The sequence below is a fragment of the Carettochelys insculpta genome, chromosome 18 (genome assembly GCF_033958435.1).
Source record: "Carettochelys insculpta isolate YL-2023 chromosome 18, ASM3395843v1, whole genome shotgun sequence".
Classification (NCBI taxonomy): Eukaryota; Metazoa; Chordata; order Testudines; family Carettochelyidae; genus Carettochelys; species Carettochelys insculpta.
This window is the reverse complement of record NC_134154.1, coordinates 13,592,060-13,612,587: the sequence shown is the minus strand read 5'-3', so window position 1 is coordinate 13,612,587 and position 20,528 is coordinate 13,592,060. Positions and strand designations below refer to the sequence as shown.

Below are 20,528 nucleotides of genomic sequence, written 5' to 3'. Positions count from 1 at the left end.
GCATGGCTGGGCTCAGCTCAACTTATGCCAGCAGAAACACCTGCATGCATGTGGGCCACCTGGTGTAGGTGCCCTAGCCAGCAGCACAAATGGATTAATCCTGGGAGAGGGGGTATGTTTGGGGCTGATGTGAAGGAACATTGTAAATACTGTTGGTGATGAGGGTCAAGCCCTGTGCATTTTCTAAACTGAGTTTAAGTCTCCTGGGGCCCCCCCACCTCCCTGTTGTTTCTGCTTTGCCTCTATCCCAGCAAAGAATGCCCAGGGCAGTAATTCAACTAGCCACTCCAGAAATTAAGATTGACCACATCTTTAAGCCTACACACACACTTTGTACACAAAGACAAATTTATTCAAAATGGTTTTAAAAGTTGACATATTCCAATTGCCTGCAGTGATTGCTGAAGACAATCCCCCTTAGTTTTCATATATAAATTTTTAGTAGCCTATTTCACTGAACTAAGCCATGTATTTGATTAAACAGCCTGGAAAGAGTTCATGATTGCATCTGCTTATGTCACTGAGTTTCATGAGTAAAACTTCATATAGCTTTGCCAAGGGAGAGGCCAATTCATAGAATTGTTGCTCACCCCCAAAAAAAGAAAGTTTGTAAATCTGAGTGAACTGAGTAACTAACTTAGCATGATCTGTGTTTTCACCTGACTAGATATGGGAGCAGCAGGGGAAAAGCTTTTGACTTCCCAAACACTTACTCTTTCACTTCTAAATACCCTAAAATTACTATAGCACCAGAATTTTTGCCCAAATTTACTACTAGTGCATGGAGTGTCAAACAGGAATTCTTAACAGCATCATCATGCAATGACAAAAGCACTTAATACTGAGTGATGTGGAAGTCAGCTTAGGTACGCTGCTTGTTTATGCTCAGGCATCCAGAAAGGTTGTCTGTGTAAGACAAGCACTACCTGTCTGCCTCAGAAGTCTCCTACATGCTTTATTCAGGCCTAAGGACAAAGGCAGCATTATAAAACCAGCTTTGGGAGTAGTTCATATTAAACAGTTACTTTCCTTGTGCCATTGTGTTGCCAGGAGTATTTTTCAGAATCAGGGAATGAACTTCCAGAGCACTGAAGTCACACTCCACCATTTCTAACCCCTTAAGCTCACATGCTTCTCTCCTGAAGTCATTATGCCCAGTGTGTGCTACATACACGTATATAACAGGGGAAAGCACCCCATTGTAGCAGAAGAATCAGTTCCCCAAAACCTCAACCACTCATCTCCACATAGAGAAATTCCACCACCTAACTGCAAAAATCTACCTTGCTTTTATGAGAGTTGCTTATCTTTTATAAAGGATGCCTTCAGAAGTGCCTGTACTGTTTTGTTCACCAGCACAAGAAAAGTACAAAATCACAGCTCTTGGAGCAAGCTTTGGTTAAAGAAGCTAGAGAAATTTTCACTGTACAGACAGTTAGTGCTCCGGAAGGACTGAGCACAAAGATGGTTTCATCAGTCTTCCTATTCCACATCTCAATTTTATCCAGTGATGCAAATAAAGTCCATAGACTGCTGAAGAAATAAAGTGTCTTTTTTGGACTGAAAAGCGACATGAGTATGCAAAGGAGGCAGAGGGAATTAAAGTACAATTTTAAAACAGCATCGTACCCAGATATTACAAATATAAGTTTAGTGGTACTGTTGCTGGGTGTACTAGAGCAGCAAGACAAAGCAGCTCCAAGATGGCCTTCAGCCACGCAGACTCAGGTGCGTGTGATTTTATCCGGTGGCATGAATCCTGTGTCTCCAAGTGTTCTAAGCGCCACTCTTCCATTAGGACGGATCACCAAATGGGTTATACTGCCGTTATTAAGGGACATCCGAAGCCAGCCTTCTGGGGGGAACTGTAATGCTCTATTTAAAAAGAAAAATGTACAGCTTAATGCACAAGCATATAAAGGCGCAGTCACATCATTTCGTCTGTCTAGACTCTAAAAAGAGAGCCACCCCTGTGAAGCTGTACACCAATGAGCTCACATGCAAATCTCTGCCTATTGCAGTCTTTGATCTTGTGCAATCACAGTTATAAATTCAAAAAGCACAAATGGCTCTTTAAATCCAGTTTTCGCTTCTGAAGGGTGCAACAGATGGGTACAATTAATGTAGATAGGACTAATACAAAGAACATAAAAGCTGTTAAAAACCCTATATTCAGATTACCAGGAGTAAAACAAAACAACAGCTGACCTAGATTCAAGACCAGAGAACCAATTGCACAGGGTTTCAAGTTGGTATATTGTATTGTGGTAACCTTGTAGAAAAAGACTTTCATGAAAAGCAACTAACAACTGTTGCTCAGGGAGTAAAGGACAAATTATATTTGAGAGCACATGATATAGATGCTCTCATTTAGCAGTCCTTTCCCAGATCTATTAAAATAGTGATTTGGCAGGGAGGGGTAAACAAATGGGACTCAGCACACAATTACATCAACATCAGGAGGCACCATTAGAATATGGCTTGCAAAAGGGTTTTGCAGCTGAAGTCAAGCTAATCTTAAAATAGATTTTAGAGGGGTCAGGAAAGCAGGAAGGAGATAGAGAGTAGGGGAGCCACAGCATAAATTTAAGCTGAGTTCTTGGCTGTGGCAAGTTCATTGGTAGGGAAGGTTAAGATCTGGAGGTTCACAACGAGGAGGACAAAAGGTTAGGGAGATGGGGTGATTAAGTCCACTCAGAACTTCAGGAAACCAGGCAGGAAAGTGAACTGGATTCATAAATGCACAAGTAGTGAGTGAAGATGACAGGATGTAATTCTCTTCCTCACAGCAGAAAAGTAAAGTAGTCTGCTCTAACCTCAGCTTTCTTCAACAAGGGGAAATGACTTTGCCAATAAGTAATTATGGTTTTAACAGTATCTGTTTACCAGAGTGGAATACTGTGAACATTTTCCTGCTAGTGAATGGAAAATAACTTGTTAGGCCAGAGCTTGTAAAGAAAAGTGGAAACCTGCTACAGAGCAGTGTTTAAACACCCAACACTATCATCTGTCCATTGCCACCCCTTGCCCCTGCAGTTCCTGAGCCACCGAGATGCCCTAGTAGTAAGGGGTTTTCTCCCCCTCCCTCACAGATATTAAATGCTTTTGGAAAATGAATGTATTTAAGCCACAGGAATCCTGAACTGCTGACACCAAGATACTAGTTTATTTAAGGCAACATGAACCATTGGTCATGCATGTAGTCAAGACTCACTCCAACTGAAAGCCACCACAAAATACATTTATATCACCATGATCTGCATAAAGTTAAAACTTTCAACTGCTCTACAAAACACTGTATTTCTCCATGTTTTTTCCAAGCAGTCTTTTGTCAAAATCTAGAGTACTCTGGGACAGTGTTAAAGACAGAAAAATCAGTCCCAAGTCTCACTAATCTGTACATGTCTTTCATTTTTACTTCAGAATTAATTCAAACCCCTTTTTCATATTTAATATTTTTACTCTGTCTCTGTATTTCAAATATTTTGAGGCCGCTTACACTTTTTTTTTTTTTTTAAATATAAACATATGTAGAAAGATTTAAAAATACAAAAACTCCAAAAGGCCAAAAAACCTACTAAAACATCTCAAAAGAAGGATCACACACACGGAATCAAACACCATATTTGTAGGTTAAGCTTCTGATCAAATGCTGTAAGTACAGCTGCTCAGAGAGCCAGGCACTCACCCTCTGCAGTCCCCTCACACCAGCTAGCTGGTTTCCTAGCTGTAACAGACTACAGACAGTGCAACACAATAACCCAGTTTAAAAAGTTGGGTATTTGGTCCCTCATAAATTACCTGCAAACTATGTAGCGGATCACATTGGCATGGCAAACAAAAATCTCATAACTGTCCTCTTCCTGCTTCACATCAGCCCTATGGATATAATTTCGGAAAGCAGCCTCAATACGAGCTCCATCTTCATAATACTGCTAATGACAAGAGAGTTTGTGATTAAACACTGAAACAGATTAAACCAATCCACGCAGCTACCTGAACCTTCAAAACATTGTGCTGCTTTAGGCTATGGCTAAGCTACAGCTTAAGTTGCCATAAGTTATGTCACTATGGGATGTGAATTAGCCACTAGCCTGAGTGACATAATACATGCCAACATAACAGTTCTGGATAGCACTAGATCAGCAGGAGTGCTCCAGCTGACAGCTACTACTGCTCATGGGCTAGAGTAATTAAGCCAAACAGGGGAGCAGGTAGAACTGAGCTTCCAGGTACATCTGTAAGCTCACTCATGTAGCCATAGCCTGAGACAGTTAACTCCTTTAGGGTTATAAAATAGCTCAGTCTCAAACCTGGCCAAGTTGTGACCAGAACACTGCCAGATTGCAAAGGGAAATGTAAAGTTGTGACCAAATATTTTAAATATAGGATAGATGCAAGGCTCAGGAAATACAGCCTGAAAACAAATAATAGAAAGTACAATGAATTAAAGAGAATGTGAAATATTCACATTACATAAGAGTATAAAAAAAAGAACAAGTTAAAAGTCACTTAGGAAAATTAGATGTCTGCAAGTCACCAGGGCCTGATGAAATGCATCCTAGAATACTCAAGGAGCTGCTAGAGGAGGTATCTGAGCCTTTATCTATCATCTTTGGAAAATCATGGGAGACAGGAGAGATTCCAGAAGACTGGAAAAGGGCAAATATAGTGCCCTTCTATAAAAAGGGGAATAAGAATAACCCAGGAAATTACAGGCCAGTCAGCTGAACTTCAGTGCCAGGAAAGATAATGGAGCAGGCAATTAAAGAAATCATCTGCAAGCACTTGGAAGGAGGTAAGGTGATAGGGTACAGCCAGCATGGATTTGTAAAGCACAAATCATGTCAAGCTAATCCGATAGCTTTCTTTGATAGGATAACGAGCCTTGTGGATGGGGAGAAGCAGGAGATGTGGTATACCTAGACTTTAGTAAAGAATTTGATACAGTCTCTCATGATATTCTGATAAAAAAATAGGCAAATACAATTTAGATGAGGCTACTATAAGGTGGGTGTATAACTGGCTGTGTAACCGCACCCAAAGAGTAGTTCTTAATGGTTCTCAATCCTGCTGGAAAAGTATAACAAGTGGGGTTCTGCAGGGGTCTGTGTTAGGACCAGTTCTGTTCAATATCTTCATCAATGATTTAGATATTGGCAAAGAAAGTAGGCTTATTAAGTTTGCAGATGATACCAAGCTGGGAGGGGTTGCAACTGCTTTGAAGGATAGGGTCAAAATTCAAAATGATCTGGATAAATTGGAGAAATGGTCTGAGGTAAACAGGATGAAGTTTAATAAGGACAAATGCAAAGTGCTCCACTTGGGAAGGAACAATCAGTTTCACACATACAGAATGGGGAGAGACTGTCTAGGAATGACTACAGCAGAAAGTGATCTAGGGGTTACAGTCAACCACAAGCTAAATAGGAGTCAACAGTGTGATGCTGTTGCAAAAGAAAAAAAAACCAAACATGATTTTGGGATGCATTAAAAGGTGTGTTGTGAATAAGACACGAGAAGTCATTCTTCCGCTCTACTCTGTGCTGGTTAGGCCTCAGCTGGAGTATTGTGTCCAGTTCTGGGCACCGCAGTTCAAGAAAGATGTGGAGAAATTAGAGAGGGTCCAGAAAAGAGTGACAAGAATGATTAAAGGTATAGAGAATGTGACCTATGAAGAAAGGCTGAAAGAATTGGGCTTGTTTAGTTTGGAAAAGAGAAGATTGAGGGGAGACATGATAGCAGTTTTCAGGTATCTAAAAGGGTGTCATAAGGAGGAGGGAGAAAACTTGTTCTTCTTGGCCTCTGAGGATAGAACAAGAGGCAATGGGCTTGAACTGCAGCAAGGGAGGTTTAGGTTGGACATTAGGAAAAAGTTCCTAACTGTCAGGGTGGTCAAACAGTGGAATAAATTGCCAAGGGAGGCTGTGGAATCTCCATCACTGGAGATATTTAAGAACAAGTTAGATAGATGTCTATCAGGGATGGTTTACACAGTACTTGGTCCTGCCATTGGGGCAGGGAGCTGGACTTGATGCCTCTCAAGGTCCCTTCCAGTCCTAGTGTTCTATGATTCTTACCACAGCTTCTGGTTTCCAGTGAGATACTGGAGGGTCTGGTTCTATAGGAGCTCCCTCTCTTAGCAGGTCCGTACTAATTGTTTTAACCCCTGGAAATGAAAAACACATCCAGAAAGTGAAGTAAAAGTGACTTTACAGGGCAGTTTGCAACCAGGCCCACATTATTTCAGTCATAAAGAAAACCTTCTACATTTATTCCAAACTGTGTGTTTCTTGATATTCTATGTGTTCAAAGAAACCTCCAGGTTACAGCCAAAAACTTAAATCCAAACATTACAGTCTTCATGCTTCTCACAGAGATTCCAAGTGAGTCTTTTCAAAAACTTAACAAGCCCACTTACCTATAGAGCACTAAGGAAGCCCAATACATTTGATCCAGGAACACCTCCATGTTCAAAATGCATGGTAAAGCTGTATTATATTGTTGAGAGTCTGAAACCTATTATATATGGCAGTTCAGTCTGACAGAAAAATAATTTTAGTATGATCTTTGATGATCTGTCTACCAAGTGAGACAAATCCTTGCAGCCAAACAATTAAGAATCAGGACAACCATTAGGACACGTGTGAAAAACCACATATCTTAACACATTTGTTAAAAAGTATATACCCCTGTAATATAACCTCCCGTAATCTGAAAGGACGTCTTTATTCTTCTTCGAACAAGCCTTCCATTTCATTAGACTGACATTCAAGGATTGTTATAAAAATTAGTTTTAAGTCCATTCACCTTCCCTTCCCCTCTTTGAAAGCCATGTCTAATAGTGGTTCAAAATGGACTTAATTACTCTTCTACAGGTCATTGTACAATCAACCGAAAAAATGTCAGGATTTGTCTATGATCACCATGGGGGATTTTTGTTCACAGAATTCAGTGTAATGTACCAGAATTAATCTGGACTCTCTTACCACCAACCTGACCCAAAAGCTAGGGCCAATTATCCCCAGCACCACATACAGGCAGAAGTGAAACCATGCCTCAGAACAGCTGCTATTTTTATCTAACATCCTTTCAGCATGCCACCTGCTCCCCCTTCTTTAATGCCAAGTTGCAAGCACTGCCATACAAGATTGGCCAACCTAATAAAAAAACTGTCCAGTATTCATTCCAATATGCTCTTGTAGAAAAGACAGTTAACATTCTCTCCCAGTCAGCAGAACTGTGCCTCTAGGCACAGGTCTGTGACAGTCATTAGGCACTCTTTGGTAACAAGCTTTTCTTCCTAACATTTTGAAGCTACAAAGAGCAAACTGCCCAGATCTCCTACACAGTAACACATCCAAGTACTGACTACTCTGAGGGGTCAGCTCAATTTTTATTATTTTTAATTGCAGCTTCATTTCTATTCACATTTGTGACTATTTCATTTATAAATTAAACAGTTAATTTACAACGTGCAAGGTAGTCTTGCGAAAGACTCCATTTCAACTGACTGCTACAAATCAAATCCTGCAACTTAACCAAAGAAGCAGTCATAAGACAGCATTATGCCATCTAAATCCACTTACCTGGAAGATGCTTGCTGATTATATCAGTTGTTTCTGTTGCTCTGGTCATAGAGGAGTGGATAATTGTATCAAATTTCAACCCCAAGCTTGCCAGCCTGCGCCCAGTCAGCTCTGCCTGCTCACGACCTTAACAGTGAGATTAGCTATAATAAATTGATGATACTTTGCTCTTTTATCTTTCTCAAAAATTAATCTATCATCAGATGCCCACCCTGCTAGTATGTAATGCATCCTTCCTTTCAGCAGGAGATAATGCTTATAGTAGCATCAAAAGCGAAAGACCAGATTTGCAAACAGCCAAGCTCCAATTCACGTTTCACCAGCTGGAACAGATTTCTGTTGGTTAAGCCAGAGCCAGTTCTTTAATTTATAGTTTTCCACTTCAGTAAGAAGCACTGAGGAGAGAAGCTTACCCATTAATCATGGTCCTTGATTTTTAACTATCACAGGGTAAATCACTACCACACTGAACTCATGCAAATAACTGTTACAGCAGCTGGGTGTTCAATTTGCCAGTCACTTTCTACCACTCTTACATCCTAAGAGTGCAGAAGAAAGAAGCGTGTGAATACACTCATCCCTCGCAACATGAGCACAATTGGTTCCCAACTTTCTGCTCATAGGCAAAAAGTCGTAAGAGGGACACAAGATTACCATTAAAATACATGTAAAAGTCTCTGATTGCTTCCTAGTGCTGCTTACTCAGGGAAGGAGTGGCAGCAGGCGGCCCTGCTTTTGAAAGGTAATTGAACCTTGGGTTGGGGGGGGTTAAAGGTTGGGGCTGTTTGGGGCCATGAGCAGGTAGGAAGGTTGGGTCCATAGGGGAAGGGAATGGGCTGGGGGGCGGGGGGAGGTTCAGGCTGCTGCAATTTGGTGCCGCAGGGCTGGTAGGAGGGTCATGCTGCAGAGCCACAGGGGATTCAGGCAGCAGGGAGGTCAGGCTGCCACAGGCTGTGGCCGGCAGTGGGTGGTCAGGCTTCTGCAGGTTGGGACTGAGGGGCTGGTGGTGTGGTGGGGGAAGCGGGGGGTCAGGCTGCAGCGGTTTGGGGCTGAGGGGCCGGCAAGGGGGTCTGGCTGCCACAGTTTGGGACTGAGGGGCCGGCAGGGGGGTCTGGCTGCCACAGTTTGGGGCCACAGGGCCAGCAGGGGGGTCTGGCTGCAGCGGGTTGGGGCTGCGGGGCTGGCAGAGGGGTCAGACTACGGAGAGTTGGAGCCGCAAGAATGGGGTTACACTCTTATTAACAGGGAAGTTCATTCATCAAGTGAGCTAAGGGACATGTGTGTGTCCCTCGTTTAAGCAAGCACTCGTAAATAAAAGTACTCATTTAACAAGAGATGAGTGGATGTGTTATTTCTGCTTGAAACAAAAACTGCAGGTAGATTAGCTTGGAAGGAAACATACATCACCCACCAGTTGGGATTCATCAGATAAGATGTTACCTGTAAAATGAGGGTAAGTTCCTACCCACTGTCCCAGTGTATTTTAACTCGTAATGAAGCATAGATGGATAGCGGAGTAGATGGGTAAAGTTGCTTGCCCAGAGCTACATGCCAGGAAAGTGCAGAGCCAAAAATATAAAACAGAAACCTGCTATTCTAACCAGAGTTACTGTCTCCGAATCGTGCATTTACTATATTCACAACTTTAATCAAATTTGCTTTTAAGCATGCAAATGAAATCTCAGAAAGCATCCATATTAACATCTGATACTATGGTGTTGACACATAAAGCAGCATCACCTGTAGAAAATTCTTGCCCTTTCAGGGAGAAAGGTTTTAAACAGCTACAGAATTCTAGTCAGTGCTACTCACAATTTTGATATCTAGGAATAGGCATTAACCAAGTACAGAATAACCTAGGTATCAGAATAGGGAGTATTCTTCTAATCTCAACAAACAGGGTTTTACTAACATAATTCCCAGCAGCATTAGAACTAAGGATGAAGCAAGGAGCACATATAATTATCAAAGCATTGTGAATACTCCAAAAAAAGACACACTCAGTGGGGGAAAAAATATCTGAAGCTACATGAAATTCCATTTAGTAATTTTCATCTAAAGGCATGTCCTTCATGATAATATTCCATATAGAAATCCTTTTCCAAGACTTTATGGTCCATAGTCATCTTCCTGGGTATTGAAGTTAGCGCAAAGTTTGAGAAAAATAAAAATAAATAAATAAAAAATAAAAGCCTGCTGTGAAAGTTTGTCTCAAAGAAAGTTAGAAATCCACTATGAAGTTCTGAAACAAATAGCGTATGTGAATTTTATTTACAGAACTATAGGGGAAAGATAGGATTTCGAATCTTTTGAAAACGTGTGGGCCAAAATAAACCGAAGGAAGTTGGCAATAGAATCCAGAGCAGAACTGGCTGCTTTAACATGAGATTAGTGACAGACAAGAACCTCTTTCTCTGTGAAATGCACAAATCAAGTAGGGTCCTAGTCACACATACCCAGCTGAGTCAGAGTTCTGTCTTTGTCCATCCGGCCATCCAAGTTGTACTGAGAATGGCGGATAAGGAATATGTGTCTGGTGGCTTTTGCTTTGCAGTGATCTAGGCGGGAAGCAAGCTCTTCTTCCCCAGTCTCTTCATTTTTCTTTTTCAGGTTGATAAGTGCCAGTGGTTCACGCCTAAAAATATTAAAACATGTCATTTTGATATGTGGAAGAATGGCAGGGTAAAATTACTAATAGGGACTCTTGTCTCAATTTATTTCAGTCTTTGGGGGAGAAAAATCTTTTGATCCTCCCAAAATGTTATCAAAAATTTGATCTAACATTTTAACTCTTCTCTTAAATACCACAAAACTCATATATAGCGCTATAGAGATTTACAACCTATCTAGGTAAAGCCAAGCTAGCACCATCTGACACTCATGCTGTCTATTAGTCAGAATATAGTGTGATTGCAATTTAATACTCAGAAAATAAAATCCCTATAATACTGATAAGGGGTTCATCCATACTTTGATAGACTTCAAAGCATACTTTAAGGTATATCCAATTTACATTCTATTAGTCTGAAGGAGAGGAGCAAAGGGAGAGCATCTTTGACGTATACAATTATTGATTTTACTCTTGCCTATGAGTAGTTAAACCTTGAATTTCTACTGGAGTGAGAATGTGAATTTAGATGGTATTTTATGGTCAAAACAAAGAAATCTGAAAGGAAGATTCATCAAAATCTCAATTTTACCTGTCCAATCTTGCAACACCCTACTCCATAATTGATTTTGAAATGCATAGGTTTATTTTAATCAGCTCTTCCACACTGTCAGCTATTTAGTGAATTAAAATTATTGACCGTAGCGATGGCGGACCTACACACTCAGAAACACGAGTCACAGATTCAACAAATCAATTAAGAAAAGTCAGACAGTGCTAGTTTCAGACAGCATAACATCAATTTTTGCCTTACATTTGACTAACACAGAACACATCTACATTTTATTTAGGTTCTAGCTTATAAAGCACGATTGCCAAGAGCATGCTAGTACACATCAACCTGTACCGGGAAAACAAAGTCAAACATTTAATTCTTTGATCTTGTTTGCTAGAAGTAGTGGTTAAGGGACACATTTTGTCAAGAATCTGACTGACTCTCTACACTAGCTATAAATATTTCTTATACTTAGTGTTCAAAGTCCTACTGAGATGTACAGAAAATTCACAGTTGTGCATAAACTAACCCATTTCCTGGAGGAGCAATGCATTGGCTGCCACATGTGAAAATCAACCACTGATTGAGTCCCCCTGAAGAAACCAGTTATAAAGGTGCATGCAGCATTTGCAGTGGGAATGGAACCTGCTGCTATAATAGCAAAAGCAGCTGAAATGTACTTTGTTACAGGCAGGATTGTGTGGTCAAAATGGACAGAGGGACTGCAGTAATTTGTAGTAAAGCCTTTTTTTAAATTAAGGGTTTTAATACATAATGTAAGCAAGCGATCAAGAATTTGAGGTCTATTATAACAGGAGTTAAGTATTTTTATATCGATTTAAATTTTTTTATTCTATTAGTGGTAAAAATTGTGTCTGAATTCTATTCATATATTGACTATATAAATGACCATTTTAGAGAGGGGTAGCAACCTGAGGCAATCTGTCTCTTGGGTGGGATTTGCAAGATTAAGGTATTTACAGGTCAGAGTGTGATAAAAATACAAGAAACAATGTTGGAGTGGGTGTAAGTAAAACGGGGTTTTGTGCTATGGGAAAGGGGCATGATTAAAACAGAATAGTCCCATGGGGAGCTTTAGGGTCAGGCAAAGAATAATGCTCATGAAATACAATATATGGCATTATACCAAAATCTTTAGAAAAGAAGAAGTAGTCTGAATTTTCTAGTTTTAAGTCCTGTGTATCTTGACTGACTTTTAGAAATAATATTTACAAAAATATGCTAACATGGTTTCATATTTCAGAGTTGGCAGAATCATTAAGCCTGCTCCTTGGAAGGTCCAATACTTTTGTGGATCTGTAAAAATGTGGAAGTGGCATAGAACCTTGGGCACTTGCCTCACCTGAATGCTGTAACTGCATTAGCATCATGTGCCAAGCTACATACCACAATAGTATCTCTTTAGCTAACATGCTCATTATTTTATTATTCACATCATAAAAACCTGCTACAGATATCAGCTACACAGGAAAACCATTCCTGCACAAATACTAGGAGAGTTATCTCTGAATCTTTTCAATTTATGGGATGGAGGGTCTGTTTAGGCAAATTTAGTACTTGCTGAAGATGACAGAAAGGTATGCTGAGATTTAGACTGTAGCACTGCAAGCTTCTCTCCAAACCTTACCAAAGCATTTCAGCCTTGAATCTGGACAAACCACCTTTAAGGATAAAAGGGACGTTCAGTCATCGCCATCCAATCCTTTGCTCTGCAGAGAATGTCAACAAATCTATTGTCTAACCAGCCTTAAAACTGCAATGGCAGCTTTTACTGATTGATGTATACTAGACCAAAAGAAAATTCAAATATAGTGAGGCAGGAGCAACAGGCTGAAAGATCATTCATTTTAGAATTACTTCACCTATCTCTAATTTGCTCGTTTCCAGAAGTAAACAACATGAGCCTAGAAGACAATTTTGTGTTTTCACATTACTAGGTCTGCACGAGGTCCTTCCAACACTTATTTTTAACTTAGATTTAATGTGCCCGTTCATGCTCTAGTTAGATCTCCTTCCCACTGCCACACAGTTAACTTTAACTTTCATTCTCCTACACTGCACAAAGTAACCCTCCAGCAGCTCATACAGATTAAACGCTGTACCCTACCACCACAAACCTTGACCAAATCTTCCCAATATTAGTCCTCCGGCTCCTCTCTCTCCACCAGACACACAGTAATCCTCCCCATCTCATACAAATCCTTTTATTACTACTCCCTGTCTCAGGCACAAAGTAACCCTCCTGCCCGTGATAGCACAGCACACCTATTGCTTCTTCAATTAACATCTCTCTGTACGTTTCCTTTACGCATTTTATAAAAAGCAGTACTTAGCCTCAGGCTGAATAAAATTAGTCTGGTCACAGAAAGCTGCTACTTACCTAAACTGTTTTTTAAAATAGTCAAAAGCCCCCATGAGTAATTTTAATAACATTTGACCAATATTTTGTATTTTGATTTGAGTAACACACTGCTCTACTAAATAAAAGTGAGCCCCGAATGTTTTTAAAAGTTGATAGATTTCTGAACTTGTTTCCTTTTCTCCTGTTGTAAGTAGGGTTGCCAACTTTCTAATTCCCACAAAACTGATCACTTCTGCCCTTTCCCTGCTCAGAGCCGCTCCCCCATTCCACCAGTGCAGGAGGTTAGGATACAGAAGGGTGGGGATATGAGGGGTCCAGCTGGGGATGTGGGGAAGGTGAGGTGTTTTGAACGTGGGAAGGGGGTTCCAGCAGCAGTTACTATAGCTTCCAGGAGCACAGGGACCTGGTGGCTGCTTCCTAGCACATTGAACGTCCCAGATACCATCCCACAGATCCCCTGGTCACAGTTATAGTAGCAGTCAAGCCAGTGCCTTCAGGTGTGAGGACAGCAGGCAGACCCTCCCTGGCTGCCCAAAGTGGCAGGATCTCGAAGCCACTTTTACAACCTGTATGGAGCCAGGGTAGAAGGGTGCCAGCCAGAGCCACAGAGGTCCCTTTTGACATGGTGTTTTGGACAAAAACCAGACACCTGGCAGCCATAATCGTAAGGCGTTAGAAAAAACACACCCCATAATGAAGAGTCATGTTTATGATTACTTTACAGGACTACTTTTGTTTTACTAGTGAACTGTCTTATAAACGATGCATAGGTAAGACAAGACAGCAAGGGTGATTGTCAAAAATTCTAACAGATTTAGAAAGCTGACCCTATTGAGGGAGAAATCCATGTGGTGAGAAATAAATGAAAAAGTCAGGGCAAATTTTGATATACTACCATAAAGCAATTTATACCTCAGAGATCAACAGCAATATCAGTAATTTTAAGAACAATTCATACCTAGATAGTCTAGTTTAACGGTATCTTCTGTACTAAGCCAATTGTTAGGTTTTGATGCACAGAAAACTTAGAACTACTCCTGGATGTTTGCAGCTTGAGTGGGTTCCTTTAGGCCTCAACGAAAAGATATAATTTCAGAAAAAACAAATTTAAATCTGCAATAGGACCATTTTCTTCTAAGTCTTCTACATTTGACTGGACAATTTTTTTCTTACCAGGCCTGATGCTGCTCTCTGAATTCCAGTTTCACTAAGTGATACATGCTTCTGTTTCAGACAATTGCCATTTTACCCCTCAATACCCCTGGGCTGGGTATTGAGACCAATTAGCTATTCTGGCTACTCTATCATGTTGCACCTGTAGAGATGAGGAATTCTGACGATGTACTTATTAATAAAAAAAATATTTGTAGGAAACTCGAAGAAAGATTTCCAATCCTCACTAAGATGATTCCAGTCACATACAGCCCTAAAGCACTGCCTTTAAAAAGTTAAAGCAAAGCTACTGGAAACCATTTGAGGCATGACAATTCTTAAATAAAATTTTTCCTTAGATTTTTTTTCCCTAACACATTAATAAGATTTCTAATTAATTATTTTCCATTATATAGAAGCTCTCTCAGGTTAAAAAGTAAGATGATATGGAGTAGAGATAAGGTCAGCCGTAGTTTAATTAGAGGGAGTAGTTCTTAGAGAAGCAAATATAAAACAAAGTAATCGTCCATTTCTACCGCAATAAAGTGTTTTCAACTTTAATGTTAATGTTATTGGAGTTAATTTGCATTACATCGTAGTCTGTAGTTTCTAGCTTCAAAAAGTAACCTCAAAAATGTGGTAATTTTGTTTTAGCTATTCCTCACTATAATCCTTCTAATTCATGCATGGGATGAGCAATCAAAATGTGCAAAAGTGAACTTTTCCCAGAAGCAATGATCAACTGTGTTCTGTGCAATACATTTAGCAACCTTAACTATAGGTTAAGGTCAGCTCTAATTATTTCAATGAATACACTTTTTGGAAACCTATAGCAAAAGGCTGCACTACCAGTTAGTCACCAGTTAGAAATTGACATCTTGTCTGACTTCCTGTACATCACAGGCCACCACCTCCCAGCACTAACCTCAATAACTGAAGTTACATGGAAGTAGCCAAGGAAACAGTAAGCAAATACGCAGGAGCAAAGTAGACCAGAGCCAGATAATTCTGACAAGTAACTTGCACCCACGTAGTGCAGAGGAAACTAGAACCCTCCAAGAACTGATTTAAGGAAATTCCTTCCTAACCTCACACATGGCAATCAATTAGAGTCTGAAATAAAAAGCCAGCCAGCCAACCATCTGCGAGAATGTTCTTTGTCTCCTGAAAGCACTGGCCTCCTCCATCCAGTGCCCCACCTCTAGCCATGGCAATCCCTGATCCTTCAGAGGAAGGATATTTAAAAAACAGAATAGATAAGAAATGGAAAAAAATCCCTTCATGACCTCTGAACATGGCCAGCTGAAATCCCAAAGCGTGAGCTTTTAGGAACATAAAACAAACTGCTAATAAGAAGCAGGGTGGCCTCTACAATCATAAGCTAAGCAAAACTTTCTATCAAATGTTCTATGTTTCAGTAGTACACTAAACAATTCAAACACAGTACAGTATATAAGCTATCTTAAATCAGTTTTAACATGTAACTTGGCTAACCATTCATCAAATCACTAAACGTCTGCCCTGCTAGATGTATCAGCTATACTGCAAGAAACTGATTGCCACAAATAGATGTACTTTCAATACGTCCTGCCCCTGGGTTCAGCAATAGAGAGACCAGTTGAAACCTCAAGTATTTTAGCATCTCTTGGAGGATTCAAGTGAGGTGAGAAACCCCCGGGGTGCTAAATACAGTGCATAAAAAGTGAGAGCTCTCTAGTATCCTTTTAGTTACTTAAAGCGGCAAAAGGGTGGGAGTAAAGATGCGTTGAGCTCACTTTATAGATGGGCAACTAAAACAGACAAGAGGTCACTTACCCAAGACCCCCTTAGGATGTCTGTATCAGACCTAGCATCTGAACCTGCATCTCCTGAGTTCAGCATCTTAACCACATCCTTCCATCTTCTCCCTAAATTATCACAATATTTGCAAGGGTGTGTCCATTTAGAAACAGATTTTAAGTCCCACAGTTACCAATCTTCTAGATGCACTCTCAAACTTTTGTAGCATTGTACTCTAAATTTTGATTATTATTAACATGGGCTACTTTCAAGTTAGCAAAACAAGTAACCATCTCTAGCTGTTTTGTGGTCTACATCAAGTGATTTAATATGGTATCCACTACAGTCATCACACATTACACAGTTAAATAAACTGCTAGTGAAAGGACCAAGATTGACTGGGGTGCTAGAAATAACCTTCAGCTGCACACAGATAAATAAGTGGATTTGTTGCACATGAGTACTACAAATAGTCAGATATGCCATTTGCCCACATGCATACACTTTATGCATAACAGCAAGGGTGGGGAACCTTAGGCCTAAAACAGGACCAATCAGGGAAACCCAGAGGGCAGTGCCTGGGAATGGGGTGGGAGCCATGCGCATCCAGGGGTGCTGCAAAGATAACTGAACCCCCATCGCCCAGACCCTATGCTCCAGACAGCTTCTGTGTCCTCTTCTCATCCAGACCCCCCACACTCCACCTCCTGCACCCTCCTTTCCAGATTCCCCCACAACAAACCCTTCACCCCCTCCGGTGCTGACCAACACTCCCTCCTACACCCCTTCTGGCACAGATTCTCCACCCACACTCTTCTTCTGTCCCCTCCCTCCCAGACCCCTCACACCCACCGACCCACCCTCCCGATCTTACACCCCAAACCCTCCTGCACTCTTCCTCTCAACTAGATGCACACCCCCAGCCTACTCCTGCACCCCATCCCACCTACATCCCACATCCACAGCCCACTTCTGCAACCTCCCCCCTTCCAGATCCCACAGCCCTAGCCCTCTTACAGTCAGGAACCAGATCAGTGAGTGTTTTGTTTTTTGCTTCTACTTCTGTGGCCCTCAAACAGATTCATCTACAGGTCAGTAGTCCCTCACCTGAAAAAGGTTCCCCACCCCTGCATTATAGCATTAGGCACATTAGATTGTATAATGTATCGTGTTTTGATTCTAAAACATTATAAAATCAAAAAAGCCTGCCACGACTTTAGTTTGGATTTACAGTTATTAAGCTGGAGTCTAGCATGCAAATGTCTTCCTGGGTGATAATTCCTCCAGACAGGAGCTCAATAAGCTAAATACTTACATTTTACCATTTTAACTGCAAAGTATATTATAACAAACAATACAGATGGTTAGTCATTACCTGAGTAGAGTCAGTTCCCTAGAGAATAGTGTATAGCCAAATTAAATTTATTAAAATTAATGAAAAATCTTACCCTGATTTGCAGTTCCAGAGATTAACCAAACCATATGTCCGATATCTGCATAATCAGAAGCTTGCTACCCACAAAGGCACTCTGATTCAGTACTACACAAACGAAGCTTTTTTGACACAAGATATTAATTTTAAACAAAATGGTTAACTTAATAAAAATTCAAAAATACAAACAAGCTCATTACTACAATTTGATACTCATACGCTTGAGCTTCACAGTGTCCTAAAGTATTAGCAGGATATCCTTATTTGTGACAAAAAGCGTAAATGACTTGTGTACATCTACAGCACAGAGAGAACATCGCAGAAATACCTTTTGCATTTTTAAATGTATGAAGTTCAGAGTATTTGGCCCTATAAAGATACAAATTACTTCCTAATATCATTTAACTTAAGTGTTTTAGCCTCATTTCAGTTTGGATAATTCCACCCACCTGCAGTTTCTCTTTAAATTTTTATTGCCTAGTTTCACTTCCGGTTTTAAATTGTTGCATAATGAAGGCAGGGCTATTAAGTGCTATTAGTTACTACATTCCACCAAAGAGGCAATTTATACCTCCATGAGCAGACTCCTCTGTATAGTTTGTTGAATGCTCTGGGGAATCAAGCATTGAACATTACTAATTAATTTCTCCTCTCATCCTGCTGTGAGGTTGGTTATCTATCAGGCTCTCTTAAATGCCCCTCAGTTGACCTATAACTACCTCCTTTCCAAAGGACTGCAATAATTTCACTTTTATTACAGAAATGAATTTATATCGGGAAAAGGAATTGTCAAGTATAGGACATAGACAGGCAAAGATGGAAGATTTATCCTACATAATTATGATAATCATACGCTATTTTTTATTACTTGTTTAGGCATGAGTGGTGGAGAGGTAATATGCTATTTAACTACACCCAATACTCCAGAGATGACTACATTTCCAGGATATTTCTGTAATTTAATTTATGAAGCAATTCAGAAAAGCAGGTGCTCTATGACTGACACCAGCTATTATTCAGCACCCCAAAACAATTTACAAAAGGGGGAGGGGAAATCCTCCTTTTTTAAATTGGGCAATTAAGTAGAAAGCAATTCAGTGACTTGCTCCCAGAAAGTCAGTGGCTAGATAAGGAATGGGAGCAGTATTCCCTGTAAGTTGCGTGCTTAGGCTGCAACCCAGTTCAGCTGATTAGCAGAGCATCCACAGCCGGCACTCTGTGTTCCTAGAGTGGTGCACATAAGCACATATCTTGGTGCGCACTACAAAGTTTATTCCACACAGCAATAACAAAGATTAAAAGGAACACAGAGCAGGACCCCAGGGCGAGCCCTGACACCCTGTCCTCTTCTCTAGGCAATTCCTGGACCTCCCTGGACAAAAGCACAAAAGGCCTGTCAGGTGCCTCCCCGTCCCCACAGGAGCCCCATCCATCTGGGGGCACCGAAAGGCCCTTCCCCCGGCACAGGGCGTGGGGGGTCCCTGGGCTCCCCCGTTGGCCATGTCCCTAAGGCAGGACCAGCGTCCACAGGAGGGAGGACTAAAGGAGCCCCATCGCTCCGCGGTAATAGGAAGTTGGGACGCAGCCTAGAGGCTGCCGGCTGGGTGCCCCGCGCTGGGACCCTCTACCCAGAGCCCGTGCGGGCACACGCGGCTCGCGCCTACCTGTCCCAGTTGCTGTCCCAGTAGCCGCCCCCGCCGGCGGATCGCTCCACCCAGCCGGGAGCTGCGGGGCAGGAGGCGGTGGCGGCAGGGGGCAGGAGCAGCAGCCCGGGGGCGGGGGCGGTTGTTGCCGCCGGCCGCGTCTCAGCATCTCCCCCGGCGCCACGGGCCGGCTGCTTCCCCACGCCCACGGCCGAGAAAAGCACAGAGCCGCCGGCCAGCCCACAGGCACCCAGCGCCAGCAGCCGGCGGAACGACATGGCCGCGGGACAGCCCCGCACGCCAACCGGCACCGCCGCACCTAGAGCCAAGAGCCGGCGCTTCCCGCCCCCTACCCGGCTCCGCCCTGGACGGGGCGCGGCGCGGGACACGCTTCCTCCGCGCCGCGCGCTCCCCGCGGGGCGGAGGCGGGAGAGGTGCTGGAGGGGAGGGGAGGGGACGGCGGGGATAGGGAGGCTGTGCCCAGAACTCGTCGTGAATCATGAATTTGCTTTAGAATCGCACCAAAGACCCCAGTGTAGCCCCCAAAGCACCAGCTGTTCCTGGCACTGCAGCCACAGCCCCCTGCTCTGCTCCCTGACATGAAGGGCGTTGGTGGCTTCTCTCAGACCCTTAACGTACATAGTAACAGAGAGGGAGCCGCGCTAGTCCATACGCTATCAAAACAAAAAGCAGCCAAGCAGCACTCTAAAGACTAGCAAAACGGTCTATTAGGTGAGCTTTCGTGGGACAGACCCACTTCTTCAGACCACAGCCAGACCAGAACAGACTCAATATTTGAAAGCTCACCTAATAAACTATTTTGCTAGTCTTTAAAGTGCTACTTGACTGCTTTTTGTTAACGTACATGTGTATTTGCATGCCAAGTGGCTACGTAGCCCCGTGTTTCTCCCTCCTTTTTTATTAAATATAATTTTTCTTTTTGAAAAAGGGGTAAGTACCTCCAGTAGCTACAGTTTTCAGGCACACATTTTTTCTACCATTGGAACACATTTAGTGAAAGACCTTAATTGTAACTGGCTGGCTTGGAAGAAATTGCCTAAAGGCAATTAACTTGCCGTTGTAGGCATGATTGTGCGGAAAAGATAATTAATATTCACCTTTTTAAATTTAAATCCAATTTTTATTAATAAAAGGTTGAGAACCACTGAGTTAATGCACCCCCTCTCCCTCCTCCCCCTTGAGAACCACTGACACACACACACACACACAAGCATGCTGCATAAGCCATTAAGAACAGCGACTGGAGTATCACAAAACGGTGGCAATTAAGAAAAAGAAACCAAATAGGTTATAATAGACATTTAACTTTGGGCCTGGCATCAGAAGGCTTGCTGATGGGATTATCACACCCTCAACTGCATTAAT

At 41.8% G+C, this 20,528-nt stretch overlaps 1 protein-coding gene across 2 annotated transcripts; it reads right to left on the bottom strand.

Annotated features, from left to right (window-relative positions):
- Nucleotides 1–38: 38 nt before the first annotated feature.
- On the bottom strand, nt 39–19,473 carry PGAM5 (PGAM family member 5, mitochondrial serine/threonine protein phosphatase). 2 transcript variants are annotated; one of them, XM_075012949.1, is made up of 6 exons: nt 19,164–19,473; nt 10,046–10,224; nt 7,590–7,715; nt 6,081–6,169; nt 3,802–3,935; nt 39–1,875 (listed from the first exon to the last, which is right to left on the bottom strand). In XM_075012949.1, exons 1-6 carry the CDS (start codon nt 19,418–19,420, stop codon nt 1,725–1,727), a joined length of 936 nt encoding a protein of 311 aa, XP_074869050.1. In that variant the 5' UTR covers nt 19,421–19,473; the 3' UTR covers nt 39–1,724. The 2 variants fall into 2 exon arrangements, with proteins under 2 accessions (XP_074869050.1, XP_074869051.1); XM_075012950.1 differs by having other exon boundaries at nt 3,802–3,932.
- Between the last annotated feature and the right edge of the window lie 1,055 nt (nt 19,474–20,528).